Source organism: Pan troglodytes, chromosome 17, assembly GCF_028858775.2.
Source record: "Pan troglodytes isolate AG18354 chromosome 17, NHGRI_mPanTro3-v2.0_pri, whole genome shotgun sequence".
NCBI classification, from domain to species: domain Eukaryota; kingdom Metazoa; phylum Chordata; class Mammalia; order Primates; family Hominidae; genus Pan; species Pan troglodytes.
In genome coordinates, this window is record NC_072415.2 from 56,447,323 (window position 1) to 56,467,963 (window position 20,641).

Consider the following 20,641-nt stretch of genomic DNA (forward strand, 5'->3'; position numbering starts at 1 on the left):
TGAATAAGCAGAAATATTTGAAGGACTGCTCCTTTAGACAAAAGGTAGACAGGGAAAAATCTGCAAAGAGAAGCCTACCTTTTTTGTCTTTGCTCCAGACAGAAAATAATAATAGTTTTACCTAAGAAATAGTTACCATAAGCTTGGTCATAGTCAGAACAAATAGTAATAAATGCACATGTAGACATATTGAGGAGAAGCAGGAGAATACCAAAAACAAGATCTTAAGAGCATCTGGATAGAAAAAACAGATAGTGGCAATTAGACGAACAGAAGCCAGAAGATATTGGGGAGGAAAACTCAAATATAGAATTCTGTACCGTAAAATTATTTTTCAAGAATGACAGTGATATAAAACACATTTTTCAAATGAACAAAATCAGAGTTTACCAACAATAGACCTTTATCAAAGAAACTTCTAAAGGGTATCTTCAGGAAGAAGAAAATTGACACCAGAAATAAGGTCTTAGATGCAAGAAGAAGTGACAAGCAAACAAACTGGGAAACTTGTAGGTAAATCTGAACAAGCAACTCTATAAAACAATGATATCTAATGTGTATGTTTTAAAATAGTTTAAAATGGAGCTAAAATACTAGGCAAAAAAATAGCATGCAGAACTATTACTATTAGAGATTTCTAAGGTCCTTGCATTTGCCAAAAAAGAGTAAAGATATCAATTACATTTAGGGTTTCCCATATTAAGTATGTACAGTAAAATCACTATAAAAGGAAAAAATAGGGAAAAGCAGTCAACCCAAAATAATTTTAAAAGAAGAAAAAAGAAACAGTAAAAGCAGAACAGATATATCAGTAATTACAATAAATATAAGCAGACTAAATTTGCCAGTTCAGAGATAAATAGTATCAGATTGGATAATGATAAAGATTGAACTCGCTAGGAGGCTATAATAATTCTGTGCTTAGTAACATAGCCTCAAACTATATAAAGCAAAAATTGTTCTACAATAAGAAATATCTACCACCTTAGTGGTATATATTTCAATAGTGGTACACGCACACACACACACACACACACACACACCCCTACCTGTACAATTTTGCAGGAGACTGAAACCAAACATTTGGGAAACATCACTGCAATTTTATACAGTCTCTTTTAGGAAAGGACATACTTCTCATTTCACTCTAAAATCATAACCAATCGACAACTGTACAAGAAAGGAATAAGGGGCCAATGCTACTCATGAACATAGAAAAATTCTTTTTTTTTTTTTTTTTTTGAGATGGAGTCTCGCTCTGTTGCCCAGGCTGGAGCGCAGTGGCGCAATCTCAGCGCACTGCAAGCTCCACCTCCAGGGTTCATGCTGTTCTCCTGCCTCAGCTTCCCAAGTAGCTGAGACAGGCGCCCGCCGCCACACCTGGCTAATTTTTTGCATTTTTTTTTTTTAGTAGAGATGGGGTTTCACCATATTAGCCAGGCTGGTCTTGATCTCCTGACCTCGTGATCTGCCTGCCTCGGCCTCCGAAAGTGCTGGGATTACAAGCTTGAGCCACTGCGCCCGGCCAGAAAAAATTCTATATTAAATGTTAATAACTCTAAAAACATGTAAAACAATCTATTATCACCAAGTTTGACTTATAAAAAAGCAGTTAGTTTGCCATTTGAAAATGCACTCATATTAGTGCACCAACTTAATGAATAAAAGAGAAAGACCATACAACTATCTCATTAAGTGTAGAAAAGCATTAGATAAAATTCAACACCAATTCATCATAAAAACTCCTTACAATATAAAAGTAGAAGGGAATTTTACAAATCTAATCTAAGAATGTCTACCATAAACTTGCAAAAAAATCAACCAAATAAAATATTAGAAGCAGCTCCTTTAATATCAGAAACAAAATAAAGATATCTACTATTAATCCTACTACTCAGCATTGTACTGTAGGTCTTAGGCCATGTGGTCAAATAAACAAAAAAGAAGAAAGAACTATAAGCTTTGAAAATTTAAAAAAAAACTGTTATCATTTACAATTTGACTTCCTACAGAAAAAAAACAAAGAATTATTGAGACATTATCAGAATTAACAATAGAGTTTAGCAAAATGGCCGTATGTAAACTAAATGTCCAGAAAATACTTCTATTTCTATATCAGCAACAAATTGTTAGAAAATATAATTTTTAAAGAGGTACCACTTATAATAGTAACAAAAATTATAAGGTCTCTTAAACATATCTAACAGACATGCAATTTCTTTATCACAAAATATAAAACTATATTGAAAACTATTAAAGAAGACATAAATTTTAAGAAGTATACCATATCCATAGATAGGGAAAGTCAATATAGTAAAGATGTCAGTTCTTTCAAACGAATCTATAGGTCCAAATGAATTCTGTTCAACACTGTTCTTCATGGGATTTGGCAAAATAAATAAATAAAGATTTCTTTGGAAGGGTAAATGGTTATGAATAGTCAAAACATTCTTGAGGAAGAATAACAAGGTAAACAAATTTCCCTAGCAGATACTAAGACAGTATAAATGTAAAAATGAAGACAGTGAGTGTTATATTAGTGCAGAAATAAACTAAATAAATGGAACAGACTAGAAAACTCAGTGGCAAAGCCATGCGTTTTGTGAATTTTTTGTGTGATAGAAAAGTCTTTTCAGAACAGTGGGAAAAGAATTACTATTTAGTAAATCAGTGCTTCCAAAACTTTCTTAATGATAAGAATTATCTAAACCACTTGCTAAATATCCAGATTACCTGGAAATTCTGACTCATTAGGTCTGAATTAGAGCCTAGGAATCTATTTTTATCAAGAATTCCAGGTGATTCTTAACCTTGGTCAAGTTTTAAAAGCCCTTCAATAAATGTTGCTGGAACATTTGCATATCTCCATGGAAAAAAATAAAATTGAATTTCTCCCTCACAAAATTCAATTCCTAGTATTTTAAAAATATAAATGGAAAAATTAAAACAACAATTTTTAGGAAAGGATATAGGAGAATGTCTTCATAGCTCTGAGATAAGTGGATTTCTTTCATTAATACCAAATGCATTAGTCATAAAGGAAAAGATTGATAAACTAGAGACTTTTAAATTAAATCTCTTACTCAAAGAACATCACAAACTATGAGAAAATATTTGAACATATATTATCAACAAAGAATTAATATCCAGATTAAATTTTAAAACTCCTAAAAATAAATCCAAAGATAGATTGGTCAATAGGAAAATCAGTAAAAGACATGAACAGACATTTTACATAAAAAGAAACATGAATGGCCAATAAAAAAATAAAAACACATTCAACCTTGGTAGTAATCATAAAAATAAGAATTAAAACCACAACAGGATCATTTTACAACCTCCAAAATGGTGAAAATTAAAAATTCAGACAATATCAAGCATTTACAAGAATGTATAAAACAAAATATCTCTTACACATGGCTGACAGGAGAGTAAAATGGTGCAACTATTTTGGAAAACAACCTGGAATCCTTTGGAAATAATAGTTATCCTATAAAGCTGAAGATTCACTTACCCTGTGACCTAGCACTTTCATTCTGAGAAGCTCTTGCACACTTCTACAAAGATACATGTACAAGAACTTCATGGCAGGATTGCTCATAGTAGTAAAAATCAAGAAATCACTCCAAAATATCCATCGACAGAAGAATGGACAAATAAATTGTAACTCATTCGTACAATGGAATACTTTGCAGCAGGGAAGTGGATGAACTACAGCTTCTGTTACCATTTGGACAAATCTCTAAAACATAATGTTGAGTGAAAATTGACAGTTATGGCCAGGAGTGATGGCTCACTCCTATAATCCCAGCACTTTGGGAGGCCGAGGCAGGCAGATCACCTGAGGTCAGGAGTTCAAGTCCAGCCTGGCCAACATGGTGAAACCCCATCTCTACTAAAAATACAAAATTAGCCAGGCATGGTGGTGCATGCCTGTAATCCCAGCTACTTGGGAGGCTGAGGCAGGAGAATCACTTGAACCTGGGAGGTGGAGGTTGCAGTGAGCTGAGATCGTGCCATTGCACTCCGGCCTGGGTGACAGAAGTGAAACTCTGTCCAAAAAAAAAAGGAAGGAAGGAAGGGAGGGAGGGAGGGACAAAAATTGCCAGTTACAAACAATACAAGCTTATACATAGATAAAATTCATAATAGTATGTGCCCTTTGAGGGAAAGAGGACTATATGACTGTGGAAGGACACAGAGGAGTTTAAAAGCATCACGAATGTTCTATTTCTCAAGCTGTGTGATAGACAAAATTGAGGTTTGCTTTTTAACATTCCTTATGTCTTACAGTTATTAATATATATTCTTTAAAGTATAAGTATTCCACAATACAAACATATACTTTAAAATACTTATTGATTGAAAGATTTATAAGCTGAGGTGAAACACTACACCAGGAATCAGGATAATCATAACCACCAACTGAGCGCCTCTGGGTAACCTGTCCTGCTTGGCCCTTGGACGCTTGCACAGAACAGCCCCTGTTCCTGACCACTTTTGAGGCAAGATAGACGGGCACGTAACCACCCAAAATGCCCAATGAAAGAGATTGCCCATGCACTCTGTAACTAGTTCAGAGAAGTAGCATTCAGGTTAAAGTTTGTACTTGCAAGTTAAAGAGGAGAGGGGTTGAATCAGGGAAGGCTGTCTCTGGGGGCATCCCTTACCTTCTCACAGAACCAGCCTCTGTTGACACCCACATTGCCATGCCCGATGGAGACCCGACTCAGGGGGCTAAGGAGGACAGCCAGCTCGATGTGGAAGATGTCCGTGCGGCCTCGGTCAAACACGCCGCTCTCCAGGAAGATTTTCCCACTGTTCTTATTCCCTCTGGCCCCATACATGATCAAGTAGATTTTGGATTTGGTACCAGCCCCCCGGACATCCCCAGTGAAGACGGTGACAATATACGTAATAGCTGGTGTGGAAACAACAGGAAAGAGAGTGTTCAATGTGAGCTGCATCATAATATCCCACCCCCTCCTCCCCTTCCTGGTTACAACACCCCCAAAGCCCTCCTCCTCCACACATCCTCTTTCCCCATCATGTCCTACTCCTCCAGATGCCACCTAATGTCCCTCTCGACCTCATTTCATCTTTTCCAGAGTTTGTGTGTCCAATGCATCTGAGTTTGAGAATAAACCGCACATATTATTACAGGAAGCTGTCAGTGCTGATTAGAGGAAACTAACAAAGAGAAGGAGGAACTCGGGTTGGCTAAGAATAGTACTTATTATTAATGATAATTACCATGCGTACATTATTAATAGCTGCCAGATGAATTCTGTTATGTCTAATCTAATTATAATAGTCAACTCCATTAATGGAGATTTATGTTCAGGGCTATCTGATTCATTTCGCTTGCTCTTTTGCTGATAACTTAAAAACATAACTTTTAATAGAGGACATTAATGTCCTCCTTTGCTGCCTGATGTGGTAGGGTGAGGAGGATTGAGGGAGAGAGAGAACATTGTTGGTTGGGCCATTTGAGGTTCTGGTCTATCAGGAGGCAATATGAGGACATGGAATTCTGAGGAAGAACTAGCAAAGGGAGATTAAACTCTGGGACTGGGCGAAGTAAAAGAAAATACCAAAGACAAACATTTGGACAGGCAATTCTACTAAGGACTGGCCTGGCCTAGATTTTTTTATTTTATTTATTTTTTATTTTTTTGAGACAGAGTCTCACTCTATCACCCAGGCTGGAATCTAGTGGTGTGATCTCAGTTCACTGCAACCTCTACTTCCCAGGCTCAAGCGATTCTCGTGTCTCAGCCTCCTGAGTGGCTGGGATTACAGACATGTGCCACCACACCTGGTTAATTTTTGTATTTTTAGTAGAGACAGGTTTTCACCATGTTGGCCAGACTGGTCTCGAACCCCTGGCCTCAAGTGATCCACCCCCCTCGGACTCCCAAAGTGCTGAGATTACAGGCATGAGACACCATGCCTGGCCTACATTCTGTAATTCTGTCCTGGGGTCTAAGGCGGTTGTCACTTTAAGCCTTGTTAATTCCCCTACCCATCCCTCACCCTACCATACCCCACACTCTTATCCCATAACCTCAGAGAAATAAAAATCCCAAATTTCTTTGAGTGATAATACATGCAACTACATGGGTGTATTATTCATTCTTAAACTTACATTTTCTTTTGTTCAGCATGTATTGAGTGCTTACTAGATTCCAGGCCTTTGGGAGTAAATAAATAAAAAGGAATGGTCATTGCTCTAGAAAAAAAAAATAGGTCTCGAGCTTTATTTCTCTAAGATGCATGGACAAATGGTGTTCCCACATCACATATACTTTCATCGTTTAGGATATAAGCAATGCCCAGCTGCTATCATTTCTGCTCTTCTTCTACCACTAGGAGACATATAATATTCACATATTCAGTATATATTAATTCAATTCGAGTATGTTTTTAAGTAAACTGCAAACTTTTCATCTGCAGATGACTTGTGCCACACCTCACAATGATCAGCCCGCAATGCTGAGGTTGAAAAGGACTGGAGCAGAGGAGCATTTAGTCTTCTGAACAGCAGCAATAAAGGTCTGCCAAGGAGCATGGAGCAAAAGAAGGGAGAAGTTACCCAGGCCAGAGAAGGTCAGGGAGGGCTCAGAGGAAGTGACTGGAAACAGGAATTCGAGAGGCATAAAGAAGAGAAAAGACTTTTCAGGATGAGGAGAAGGCAGGTTCCGAGGATAGAGAGAGAGAAAGAGCAAGGCAAGCAGGGAGTTGAGGGGAGAGGGAAGGCATGGGAACAAGATGGAGGGAAGAATGGAAGGTGTGAATGTGCAGTGGGAGAGAGGGTATGGGAAGACTCTGTGGGTAGGATGAATGGAGCCAAATTGGGGAGAAATGTGTACATTATACTACAGAACATGGATTTTCTCCCATGGTGAGTCATGGGAGTTCTGCTGCAGAGAACATTCTCAGATGTACACAATATCAACGTTGATTTTCTAGAACATGCATGACCATGACTGCCATGCTGGGAGTTGGAAGTTTTCTGTGGAATTCATACAGGTTAGGGCTTTAGGAAGCAGACCAAATCCTGAATCTATCACTTGCCAGCTGTGTGCCCTTGGACAAGGCTCTTCCATTGCCTCAGTTTCCTCATCTGTGTGATGGGAACAATAACAGTTCCTACTTTATAGGGTGGTTGTGAGGACTGAAGGACACCATGTAGGTCAGGTACCTACCTAGAAGGCCTGGCATATACTAAGCACTCAATATCAGGAAGAGTTCAGATCAATGTCCTGGGAAACATCCATGCTTGTCAGAAGTTCACATTCTGGCTTCATCCTATGGATACCTTCCTTTGCCCTGGGCAGTTAGTATCTGCTTAGCAGCATCCCCCAGGTCCTCTGGCAACAACAGAGCCCCAGGCTGCAACCCAGTGGGACAGAACAGTTTCAGGAGCAGGAGGAATGCTGTCTGCAGACCCAGCTGGCTCCTGTTTGATCACAGGCCTCCAGCCCCACAGATGCCAACACCGACCCTTAGGCAGAAAGTGAAATACTCAAAAGAGCCTCCCCTTTCTTCAAATCTACCTGTGGTCTCAGCTCCGCCCACTAAGATATCCCTTTGGATTTTGCCATCGTCTTCGTCCAAGGCCAGCCAGCGGTTAAGGGGGAAGTCATATTTTCTTTTGTTCCCAATATCTTCAATGACAATCTGGGAAGGAGAAGAGGGGACAAGGATGTAGATAAGTGTTGTTGAGGGTGCACCTGGGGATCTAATCCAATCTTCCAATCACTTGAGTCTACTTTAAGAATGTACTGATCTGTTTTGTGGCCCAAGGAAAGCTTATCACAAGGACACAACTGTGTCCAGGATACCTGGTAAAGCTCAGAATCATACAGGGATGACTGGCGATTACCTTCTGACTTGAATTACTGAGCCACTGCTCCCTCCACTGCTGCAGATCATTTTTTAAATTGAAGCAAAAAATTTGGCAGCATGAGCCTTGTGAGACTGGTTACAAGAACTGGAAGCCTGGATTTGCAAACTGTGACAATACCATCACTGTCCTCACAGGCTGAAGGTTGGGATTCTGACCTTATTGGTGAGAAGCAGAGCCCAGGCAAGGGGAACTGCGAGCCCCACATCGGGCACAGTGAATCCTAGGATCTTGTGATCAGGTCAGAAAACATCAGCCACCAACAGTAAGGCTAATGGACTCTATGATGCCTCCCTCAGGGACTCCCATGCGAGCTAAGTTAGTGAGGCTGAGATAAGTGTGCCTTCTAGAATACACCAAAGAGCTGAGGGGCCCTCTCAAAATGTGCCCAGAAGATCCAACTGAAAACTCGCTCTAGGATAAGTAGAATTGTTAATAGCTAGAATGTGTCCTCCAGTCATAATACAATATGGGCAGAGGATAACCTTTTTACTGTCAACGTGTATCTCATAACATCATGTTATATACCTTAAATATACACAATAAAATTTATTTTAAAAATTCGATCACTTTAGAACAGGATTAAGATGATAAAATGCTACCAAGACCAATCAAGCATCTGGTAGCTTTGTAAAATATTGAAGACTATACTGTAAAAAACAAAAGCATTAGAACAAAAACACACTTTCATGGTTGTCTCTATATAAGTTCAAAGTGCACAACCCTCTGCTTTACATTATTCCTGCAGGAAATTCTGTCTCAAATGAATTTCAAAGTATCAAGATTTTGGCTGGGCGTGGTGGCTCACACCGTAATCCCAGCACTTTGGGAGGCCGAGGCGGGAGGATCACGAGGTCAGGAGATCAAGACCATCCTGGCTAACATAGTGAAACCCCATCTCTACTAAAAATACAAAAAAATTAGCCAGGCGTGGTGGCGGGCACCTATAGTCTCAGCTACTCAGGAGGCTGACGCAGGAGAATGGCGTGAACCCAGGAGGCAGAGCTTGCAATGAGCCGAGATCGTGCCACTGTACTCCAGTCTGGGCGATAGTGCAAGACTGCATCTCAAAAAAATAAAAATAAAAGAAATAAAAAGTATATAGATTTTTAGGAATGCATCTCTTGCATAAAATGCAACCAACTTGTATCAAAGACTCAGGAAATAGGAAAAAGAAAAGAAACCATCACATCAGGGCAGAGCTATACCAGGACAGTACCATCCAGGATCTGAGAACTGGACTAAGAGACTCCAATCAACCCTGGATGTGAGATGGGAGTTCGGTTATTACCCAACTGGAGCCAAGAATGAAAATAGAAGTGGGAGGAGGAAGAAGAGAGGAGGAGTAGGAAGATGGGAGATTTAATAAGCATATCCTATGTTTCAGGGGCAGCTTGACTATTGTCAGATACCAAGTCTGAATAAGACCCACCTCATTTGAGGTTGGGTAAAGGGAATACACCAACTTAAGACCTTGCAAATTCTTGAATCAAAGACAGAGAAGATCATTCTAAAGAATCAGAGGAGGGGCAGAACTCTGGAAAGAACCTAATATGGGACACACCAAAAGAACTCACACCATTCAACTGATGTGCTTAAAAGAATATAAGCAGATTTAGTCTTTATGAAATAGGAGTAAATATCTTTAAAGACAGATAAGACTACAATGAAAAGGAATCAGATGAGATTAAAAAATAACTAAGTTAAGTAAGAAAGGGAATCAAGAAAAATAAAACTATACAGCAGCAAATAGATCAAAGTTCTTAAAATTCTGCCTGTTCTTTCACCAACTCCTGAGAATTTACCATAAGAAATAATCACAGATGTGCATAAAGATAAGGCATGAAACGTTTGTCACAGCACTATTTATAGTATAATAGTATACTGTATATACACACACACACACACACACACACACACACAGGTTGAACATCCCTAATCTGAAAACCGAAATCCAAAATGCTCCAAAGTCCAAAACTTTTTGAGTGCTGACAACACACCAAAAGTGGAAAATTCCACACCAGACCCTATATGATGGGTTGCAGTCCAAACACAGTCAAAACTTTGCTTCATGTAAAAAATTATTGACTGATACTGTGTAGAATTACCTTCAGGGTACTTGCATAAGGTGTATATGAAACAAATAAATTTCATGTTTAGACTTGGGTCCCATCCCAAGATATCTCATTATGTATATGCAAATATTCCAAATTCAAAAAAACCTGAAATCTGAAATACTTCTGGTCCCAAGCATTTCCAATAGGGTATATTCAACCTGTATAGCATAATATACATTTTATATATTACATAATATACAGTATATAGCATAATTATGTCATATAATAATTTTGAGGAAAAAATAGAAACATTTGACCAAAGGAGATTGGTTTAATAAGTCATGGTAGATCTAAAACACTTATTTCCATCATTAAAAATTACACTGTAGCCAGGCGTGGTGGCTCACACCTGTAAACACAGCACTTTCAGAGGTCGAAGCGGCCATATCACCTAAGGTCAGGAGTTCAAGACCAGCCTGGTTGACATGGTGAAACCCTGCCTCTACTAAAACTACAAAAATTAGCCAGGCATGGTGGCGGGCACCTGTAATCCCAGCTACTTGGGAGGCTGAGGCAGGAGAAGAATCGCTTGAACCCGGGAGGCAGAGATTGCAGTGAGCCAAGATTGTGCCACTGCACTCCAGCCTCAGCGACAGAGTGACATTCTGTCTCAAAAAAAAAATATATATATATAGTAAAATAGCCATGTCATTCTATTTAAATAACATGGGGATATATGCATGCTATATTTAAAAATGAAAACAAGTTTGTAAAATATTGTATTCATTATGACACCATATATATATATGGTGTCATATATATATACACATATATGTGCATATATACAGGTACATATACATACATATATACATATATACGTATATACGTACGTATATGTACATATATGTACATATATACATATATATGGTGTCATAATGAATATATATACACACATATATATGGGTGATAATATGATACATATATAGGTGATAAGTGATATATATATATTAATTAATAGAAAAATGACTAGAAGATATTCATCCAAATATTAACTGGTTATGTTTGGGTGGTAAAATTATGAGTGGTTTTTTTTGTTGTTTATTTGTATTTTCTAAATGTTTTATGATGAACATGTATTAGTTTTATAAGAAAAAATAATTAAAAGAAATACATTCAGAATTGAAATATACATTGACAGGAGAAAGAAGTGGAACTCAGTGTGGAACAGCAAATCAATGATGTGGTGGGAATTTGACAAGTTCTCAAGGAATGCAAAAAAGTAGAGATGACAGGAGTAAAGGGGAAGCTGCCGGTTTTGGAAGGTAGAGAATGGAAATCCAATAGATGGACAATTGGCTGTCCAGAGAAAGAGACCAGAACAAATGCCACCCGAGCAAGAATCTAACATACAATAAGAAATCTCTTTTCTGACCTATAAATAAATTAATTACAAATAAATGAATAAACAAATAGCCTGCCCATCAGATAGAAAACACATACTATGTTTCAGAGAAATTAAAAACAAACACGGAAGGAAGGAGGGAAGGAAGGAAGGAAGGAAGGAAAGAAGGAAGGAAGGAAGGAAGGAAGGAAGGAAGGAAGGAAGGAAGGGCAGGCAAAGACCCTACTCCTAGATGCTGTCTGGCAAGACTTTTGAATTAATATAAAGAAAAACATCTGCAAGCATCTGGCAGGAAAAAAAAATTAGGTTACCCGGAAAGAAACGAAAAGTCTACTTGGCCTCAATATCAAATTTCAGAAGTTAACGGAATACAATCCACAAAGTTTTAAAGGAAAAAAGTGTTTTCACCCATAGATTTCACACCTTGCCAAGCTGCCCTTTGAGGGTAAGACAACAAAGAAACACATCTTGGCATATGAACCTGCCTCCTTGGGGAACCTTCCTAAGAGCACAACGCACCCATGTGACCAAGAACGAACCTGAGTTCAAGAGGGTGAAACCGTTCACCCTTTAAAGCTCCGTCCACTAAACCTTGTGTTTTTACTCTGCTGTCTTTCTTTTCAGAATGAAGAAAGTGGACTTCAAGGTACCTGTTCTGTGCCCTGCCCTGGCTGAGGTCATAAAATGCACAGGCCTCCTCTCCCCCCTTTGCCCAGCTAAGCAGAAAACCACCTGAAAACACACTTCTGCTGGTGTATTGGCTATTTGGATTCTGGACTCACACCCTATTTCTTCTCCAATCCAAGCAGCAGTTCCACTTAGCCTCCTGGTACCCTCCAGGCTTGCTGCTCTTAGGACCAGGCAAGCCCTTCCTTTCCAAAGGAATTTGGGCATTTCTTCCTTTGTTGATTCAATGCCCAGTCCCATGCCAAGAGCTAGGGAGGTGCCCTCAAGGAACTTTCAGACTAATTATGAAAAGAGGTGTGGCCATCACTAGGATGTTCACTCAACACCCTTTCCAATCACCTTCTTCCTAGTCCACTTCTATTCTACAGGCTGAAAGCTAACTGCCCAATTTCCCAGTTTTCACTGCAGCTAGGGTGTCCACATAATACATATTTGGCCAGTGAAATGTAGCCAGAAGTTCCAAGGAGGGCTCTGCTTTTTTCAAAATAAGGCATGATTTGCCAGAAAACAGTCTTTATGCCCCTTGTCAAAGCCTTTATCCCCGTTTTCTCTCCCCCTCTTTCTGTCTGGAACATAGATAAGATGCCTAGAGATTCAGTAGCTATCATGTGCTCATGAGGCAACAAATTGGAGGATGAAAGTCCCAGTGCTGGCGATGGTAACGCAGAGAGGGAGCAGGTGCATCAGAAAGCAGCTGCACCAGCCCTGAGCTGACCACATTTGGATTTCCTGGCTGAAGAAATGCAGGATGAGCTGAAAAAAATAAGCTCCTAGTTGTTTGACACTGCACTTGAATCTTCTGATCCTTGCAGCCAAATATTTTCCTGATATAAGAAGATAAATAAAGTTAAGCAATAATAAAACCTCAACTATCAGACAGCCTCATTCTTTGCAGTCAAGTTGTTATAAATCTGAGTTTTCTATTTTAAGCAATAAGACCTTTCTCAAAATACTTTTTCAAAAATATATAACACATTAACCTTTTCCTATCATTCTGTAATGAACAGAAATATTATACGTTGATGTCTTCATAACTGAGGGAAGTCTATGCAAAAGGCCGGTTGCCTGTTTTCTAACTGACCTCAGCCTGGTGTGAATTTGTAATATTCTTTTGGTATTTTATATCTTCTCTGATTTCCCCTTACTGTTCTCGATAACCCTACCCATTACAGTGCCTCTTTCCCCTTCTAATTTTCCACTAGAGGTTTAAAATTACAGGAAACAAGTTTACTAGAAGGGATTACAGGTAAGCACCAGATTCTGAGTGCAAGTCTGAAGGGGGCTTCCTTCAAAATCAGGGCAAGGCCAGATAGAGCCAGGGACACGAGCTTTCTTTACAAACTTTGAATGGAATACGTTTTAGCTGCTCAGGAGCCTTTTTGCTTTCTTCTTGATTCTTAACTTTGTCCTGGATAGGTGAAACTATAACACTTGAGATCCAGAAATTTGTGGTACAAAGCAACAGGTCAAGATAAGTCACAAGAAAGCGTACGCTTGGATCAAATGAATGCTATAAGCAAGCAGGGTTCTAAAGTTTCATGGGAGGGAGAGGTTCTGGTGGGCCACGGTCAGGGGAGGCTTCATGGCAGAGTCTTGAAGAATGAACAGGCCCCGGCTAGGTTCAGATGAAAGTACTGGGCTTCCTGTAAAAAAGGATGAGTTCATGTCTTTTGCAGGGACATGGATGAAGCCAGAAACCATCATTCTTAGCAAGCTATCACAAGGACAGAAAACCAAACACTGCCTGTTCTCACCTATAGGTGGGAATTGAACAATGAGAACACTTGGACACAGGGCGGGGAACATCACACACCGGGGCCTGTCGGGGGCTGGGGGGCTGGGGGAGGGATAGCATTAGGAGAAATACCTAATGTAAATGACAAGTTGATGGGTGCAGCAAACCAACATGGCACATGTATACCTATGTAAAAACATGCACATTGTGCACATGTACCCTGAAAAGAAAAGAGAGAGAGAGAGAGGAAAAAAAGAGAAGGTACTGGACTTCCTGTGAAGATGGTAACGTGGGTGAAGTCTTGGAGGCCATAAGGAGGACAGAATGGCTGGCCATCTGGCTTAGGTAGAAGAGTGGATGCAGATGGACCTAGAGAGGAAAGTTGGGACTGAGATACAACCCTCTGAAGAACAAGAAGGCCCCCCTTCCAAGGCCACAGGGACTGCAGAGAAGCAGCTGAACTCACCTGGGACAGGAACCAACCTGCAGAGCCCCCCTTATTGTTGTGGCCAACATTGATCTTCATCAGCTGCCCCAAATCCGGGACATCCAGGATGAACCTGTCTTCAGCTCCCTTTTCAAAGTTGTCCTTTTCATTTTCTAGCCTACGCTCCCCTGTATGCACAGACATACAAAAGAAATTACAAAAAGACCAGAAGAAAAGAATTTCCAAGCCTTCATGGTCCGCCCACTGAAAGATGCTCTTCCAAAGTCAACAAGGGCAACTTCCTCCTGAGATCTAAGGGCTCCTTACATCCCTCCAGTCTCTGAACAAGGCAGAGGTTTGCTTCATGTGTGGCTTGTGCCCAGGTCTTATAACTGAGCTTTTGATTTCTGCCTTACTCTAGAGTCCCAATCCTACTAAACCGATTTGTACCCCCATCTCTAGATCTAGGACCCTGCCTTGCTTTTGCCAGTTGCTTGTCCTGAATTGGAACAATAGCCACAGCAGTTGGTAAAGGGGCTGTTGGTATTCAGCCTACAGACTTCCTTAGACCTGACTCCTTTTCTGGAAAACAGTGCTGGTAAGTATTAATACTATCAGATGCTGCTGGTTGTTTAACATAGTTTTGGGTTTTACTCTCATTTATTCCTCACCACAATTCAAGAAGGAGATATTATTAACTCCGTCTTGCAAATGAAGAAACAGAGACTTAGAGAAGTTAAACAACTTGCCAAAAGTCATGCAGGTTATAAGCACTTAGTTAGGACTCAAATTTTAACCTGTTCTTTCTGCTCTGCAATTTTCCATTATTGTGTATCTACAAATCTTATCTAGGCACCAATTTTTGCTGAAACCATCCTGTGTTCTTTCTTTTTAATTTTTTTTAAATTTTAGATTGTGACAGTTCAAACATACAGAAAATAATATAAGACATTCATGTACCCACCATCCAGATTTAAGAGAGATAACAGATACTAACATTTTGTCCAGTTTTCTCCAGACCTTTCTCATTTCTTAAGGATGTAAAACATGACAGATATGTCTAAGGCCTCACTGTCCATCTCTTCCCTTCTACTCCTTTCCCAAAATAAACACTATCTTCAACTTGGTATATATCATTCCCAAGAATTTTTGTTTGCATATATATGTATCTATAAAGACGGCTCCTGAAGTGTGATAGTCACTATTATATTATCATTGCTGCTGAGGTGGTTGCTATTGTTCCTGTTATCATTGTCACATACCCTTACGCTACTTGCTTTTTCTCAGTTAATGTTATCCTTTTGAGAGTACCTTGATGATAGTCATAACTTTAGTTTATTCATCTGACTGCTGTATAATAGTCATTGAATAAAGGAAACACTGTTGTCTATGCATTCTTCTACTGATGGACATTTAGGTTGCTTCTAATTTTTTGCTATTGCAAGCAGCACTAAAATGGACTCTTCTGTACCTATCTCCTACTGCACATTCGTAAGAACAGATCTGAACAGATACCTACAGCTTCTGAACCCTGAGGTGTGCTCATCTTCAGTTTATTAGATGTTGCAAAATTTACCTCCAAAAATGGTTGTACTACATTAATTACCACCAGTAGTATATGAAGATTCCTATTCCCCACAAACATTAACATATATTTTTTAAAATTTTTATTCAGTGTGTATCCAACAGCATCTTATTGTAGTTTTAATTTGCATTCCCCTGCTTATTTGGGGAGATTGAGAATATGTTCCTGAATATATTTTGGCCATTTAGGCTTTGCTCTTCTGTAATTTTTCCATTTATATCTTTTATTCCATTTTTCTCTTGTCTTGTTTGCCTATGTTTATCATACAGATATTTTTCTTGTTTTAATAGACTTCAATTTATCAATATTTTCCTTTGTTGCTTATGCTTTTAATGAATTATTTACAAAATCCCATCTCTAAATTGAGATTAAAAAGATACTCCTTTAGAGTTTCTTCTAAAAATTTTGTATTTTTGTTTTTTCACATTTAAGTCTTCAGCCCATCTGAAAGTTATTTTGTGAGTGGTAAAAGGCAGGAATTTAATTTTATCACTTTTCATATGGTTAGACAATTGTTCAAATACCAGTAATCGAACATTTCATCTTTTCCTTCTGATTTACAATGCCAACTCTATGTGTGCTTCTAGACTCTTTATTCTGTTTCATTGCTTTATTTTGTTTATCCATCTAGCAATATCACACTGTTTTAGTTTTTAGAGACCTAAAATGTCTTAATATCTGGCAGGGCAAATATTCTCATATTATTAATATTGTTAGCATTATTTTCATTATTCAAAATCGTCTTGTCAATATTTAGCTCTTTATGGCTTAGCCCTACATGAATATTAGTAGCAATGTAAGCTGTGGGGTATTGCCTTTTAAGATTTCGACTGAAATTGCATTGCATTTATAAAACAACCTGGGAAAATTTGCCATATTAATGAATTTGAGTCTTTTCTCATCCACGAACATATTTCTCAATTTATTTACATATTCTTGTATATCCTTCAATAAAAATTTATAGTTTTCCCAAAAGGCTCTTTTTAATATTTATTCTTAGGTAACTTGTAATTGCTAATGCAAATAATATATTTTTAAATTAAATGTTTGAATTACTAATTTTTATTACTTTTTGTATGGTAATCTTATATCCAGCAACTTTAGTAACTTTCTCTTTCATTGTTTCTAATGGTTTGTAAATTCTCCTGGATTTTGTAGATGATCATTATTTTTTACAAAAATGAAAGTTTGTTATTTCATTTTCAACCGTTATAGCTTTTATTTATTTTACTTGCCCTTTTTTCTGGCCCTAGGACCTCTAGTACTGTGAAGAATAGAAATAATGAGTAGCTGGACTATTTCTTTTGTTTCTGACTTTAAAAAGAGTGCTTTCAAGTTTTCAAAATTAAGCATGATATTTGTGCATATTTTGGTAGATAGCCTTATATTTTTCAAAAGAAATTCTATTTCTAGTTTTCTATGGGTTTTTAAAAAGTAAATAATGCAAATTTTCCTGCATCTATCAAGACAATTCTTTCTCTTTAGTCCGTTACTATAATAAATTATACAAATAGACTAATGTTAAATTATCATTAAATCCCTGGAATAAAGCCTACAGAGTAGAAATTATTTGTCACATATCTATATATTTATTTATCAATTTGGTGTGCTAATATTTAAGATTTTCAGGTCTTTCACATGACAAAATGCTTATCATCACTGGCCATCAGAGAAATGCAAATCAAAACCACAATGAGATACCATCTCACACCAGTTAGAATGGTGATCATTAAAAAGTCAGGAAACAACAAGTGCTGGAGAGGATGTGGAGAAATAGGAACACTTTTAAGCTGTTGGTGGGACTGTAAACTAGTTCAACCATTGTGGAAGACAGGGTGGCAATTCCTCAAGGATCTAGAACTAGAAACACCATTTGACCCAGCCATCCCATTATTGGGTATATACCCAAAGGATTATAAATCATGCTGCTATAAAGACACACGCACATGTATGTTTATTGCGGCACTATTCACGATAGCAAAGACTTGGAAACAACCCAAATGTTCATCAATGATAGACTGGATTAAGAAAATGTGGCACATATACATCATGGAATACTATGCAGCCATAAAAAAGGATGAGTTCATGTCCTTTTTATGGACGTGGATGAAGCTGGAAACCATCATTCTGAGCAAACTATCGCAAGGATAGAAAACCAAACACTGCATGTTCTCACTCATAGGTGGGAATTGAACAATGAGAACACTTGGACACAGGGTGGGGAACATCACATACTGGGGCCTGTCATGGGATGTTGGGAGTGGGGAGGGATAGCATTAGGAGATATACCTAATGTAAATGATGAGTTAACGGGTGCAGCACACCAACGTGGCACATGTATACATATGTAACAAACCTGTATGTTGTGCACATGTACCCTAGTACTTAAAGTATAATAATAAATAAATAAATAAATAACTTTTTAGGTCTTTATTCATAAATAAGACTAATCTGTACATTTCTTTCTCTTAATTTATCAGCCTGATTTTGGTATCAAAAATCATAAAATAAACTAGGACACATTACCTTTTTCTCTATTCTTCGAAACTATTTATATAAGATGGAGATTCATAATTTCTTAAATATTTGTTAGATTTTGCCTGAACAATCTTCTTGGTGTGATGTCTTGGGTGAATTTTAATTGCTGCTCTAATTTCTTTAGTGATTACAGATCTCCTTGGAATTTGGCTATAGCATGTTCTTAAGAGAATCTTTTTAGGATGCTGAGATGAAAGATCAGGCTACATCATATAGTGGCAATCATAAGGCTTGGACCCCAGCCTCTTTACTATGCTAGAGGAGACCCTCATGTTCCCTCAAGCATAAATGATGATGTGGCAGAAGAGGACCAAAGGCAAAGATTCTCCCATGTCATATTGCTATGGGACCCCAGCCCCAGGAAAGAGGCTAGCCTTCTCCAATAATGTAGCTTAGACCTCACAGCCCAAGGGCCAGTGTTTCTCTCCCAGGTCTGCAGTCTTGCCCTGCAAGATCCTCCTGGAATGACCCAGTATGTGATGGGTAACAGGGACCTGCATAGTTGCTATTGCTACTGTCTCCTCTAGTTTCCCCAGATAAATTCTGTTCCGGGTGGTGGTGGTGGTGGAGGTGATGATATAACATGTGCCATCAGATTATTCATATTATAATTTATTCTTTAATTACTTAGACATATGCTTTTTAATTTTTAAATGGGGTGAGATGTGGACATTTCTTCTAATTTTATTGCCTTATGATCAAAGAATGTTGTCTCTATATTATTGATTCATTTTAAGTTAAGGCTTGCTTTGTGATTTTGTATATGTTCATTATATGCTTGATAAGAATGTGTATTCTCTACCAGTTGGATGCAGTAATCTATATACTCCCTTTAGGTCAAGCTTATTAACTGTGTAGTTAAAATCTTTTCCACTCATACTAAATTTGTATGCATTTGGCCTATCCATTATTGAGAGTATTGTATCAAAATCTCCCACTGTGATTCTGTATTTGCCAAATTCCTCCAAGAATTTTGTTAATTTTTGCTTCATATTTTGGGAATATGTTGTTAAGTTTACACAAGTTCAAAATTATTGTATCATTCTTTTTGTCATTATTCCTTTTGTCATTGTCTATTTTTATTTGAACAAAGTTGTTTGCCTTAAAGTTTCATTTGACAGATATTAATATAGCTATGCCAGAATCTTTCCTGTTTGTTAATGTTTTCCTGGTATATTTTATTTCATCCCATTTATTCTCAGACTTTCTGTATCATATACTGTATTTAAGCTGGATTTTTGAATTTTCATCTAAAAGAATATCCATCTTTTAAATGCTGACTCTGTTCTATTTATTAATACATTTGTTTTACTTTTGCTATTAGCCATGTTTTTTCTTTGCTTCCCTTTCTTCATTTCCTTCCTTCGATTGGATTGATTCTTTATTCCCTTTTATGTCTTCCTTTGGTTTTCAAATTATACATTTCTGTTTTGGGGTGGTTACTTTTACAATTTTGATATGCATACTTATTAAAATCTATAGTTAATCATTATCCCTACTCTCCTGGGAATGGGGAGATCAGCAGGGGCCAAGACCCTTACTATGTCTTAACTCTCATCATCCACTTTCCTTCTCAAATATTATTGATTTTAATTGTTGAGGTCCACATTTCTTCATGCGCTGATGTTAGTCATCATTTTTGTTGTTTTGTATAGTCAATGCTTGCTTAGATGCATTACATAGTTATCCATTTTTGCTCACCTTTGTTTCTTGTATCTCATTCCTTTCTTCTGTGTACAATTTCCTTTTTCTTGAAGTATATCCTTTAGTGGTTGTTTAAGCATATGAATGGTAAACTCTATTTATCTTTGTTTGCATGGAAATTTGCTAATTTAGCCGTCACTCTGGAATGATAACCTAGCTGGTATAGAATTATGGGATGATATATATCCTTGCTTAGAATAGTGAAGACACTATTCCACGTACTTATGACCTGCATAGGTTGCTGATAGGAATTTGCTATCAATCTAACTATTGTTTTTATAGAAAGTAATCTGCCAAATGTTTCCTTTTAAAATATTTCCCTTTGCCTTTAGTTTCACCACAATGTATCTAATTATCTGAAATTCTTGAGGATTTAATCTTATTGTGTGTTGTGTTGATTAATGCTTAGTTATGATGAATTATATATTTGAGTGTTTTGTAGTTTTGGAAAGTGAACACATCTTCAGTATTTTATCTGTGGAAATTTCAGGCAGTCTTGCAAATGCTTTTGCCAAATATCTAAAGGTATTACTGGCATGAAACCAATTTTCTGTACTTGAGGGAGAGGGGGTCCCAAATCACACTTGTAGTGTTAAA

At 37.8% G+C, this 20,641-nt stretch overlaps 1 protein-coding gene across 11 annotated transcripts in view; it reads right to left on the reverse strand.

Annotated features, from left to right (window-relative positions):
* LOXHD1 (lipoxygenase homology PLAT domains 1) overlaps positions 1 to 20,641 on the reverse strand; it is a 179,742-nt gene that overhangs the window by 118,994 nt on the left and 40,107 nt on the right. For all 11 annotated transcript variants that reach the window (XR_010151913.1, XR_010151914.1, XM_016933622.4 and 8 more), the window contains exons 6-8: positions 14,257 to 14,405; positions 7,560 to 7,683; positions 4,671 to 4,921 (exon numbers count right to left, since the gene is read on the reverse strand). Coding sequence is in view for 9 of the 11 variants with exons in the window: in XM_016933622.4 (XP_016789111.4) it covers positions 4,671 to 4,921; positions 7,560 to 7,683; positions 14,257 to 14,405 (524 nt within the window). In the remaining 2 variants the exon portion in view is untranslated. The remainder of the gene's footprint in view (positions 1 to 4,670; positions 4,922 to 7,559; positions 7,684 to 14,256; positions 14,406 to 20,641) is intronic.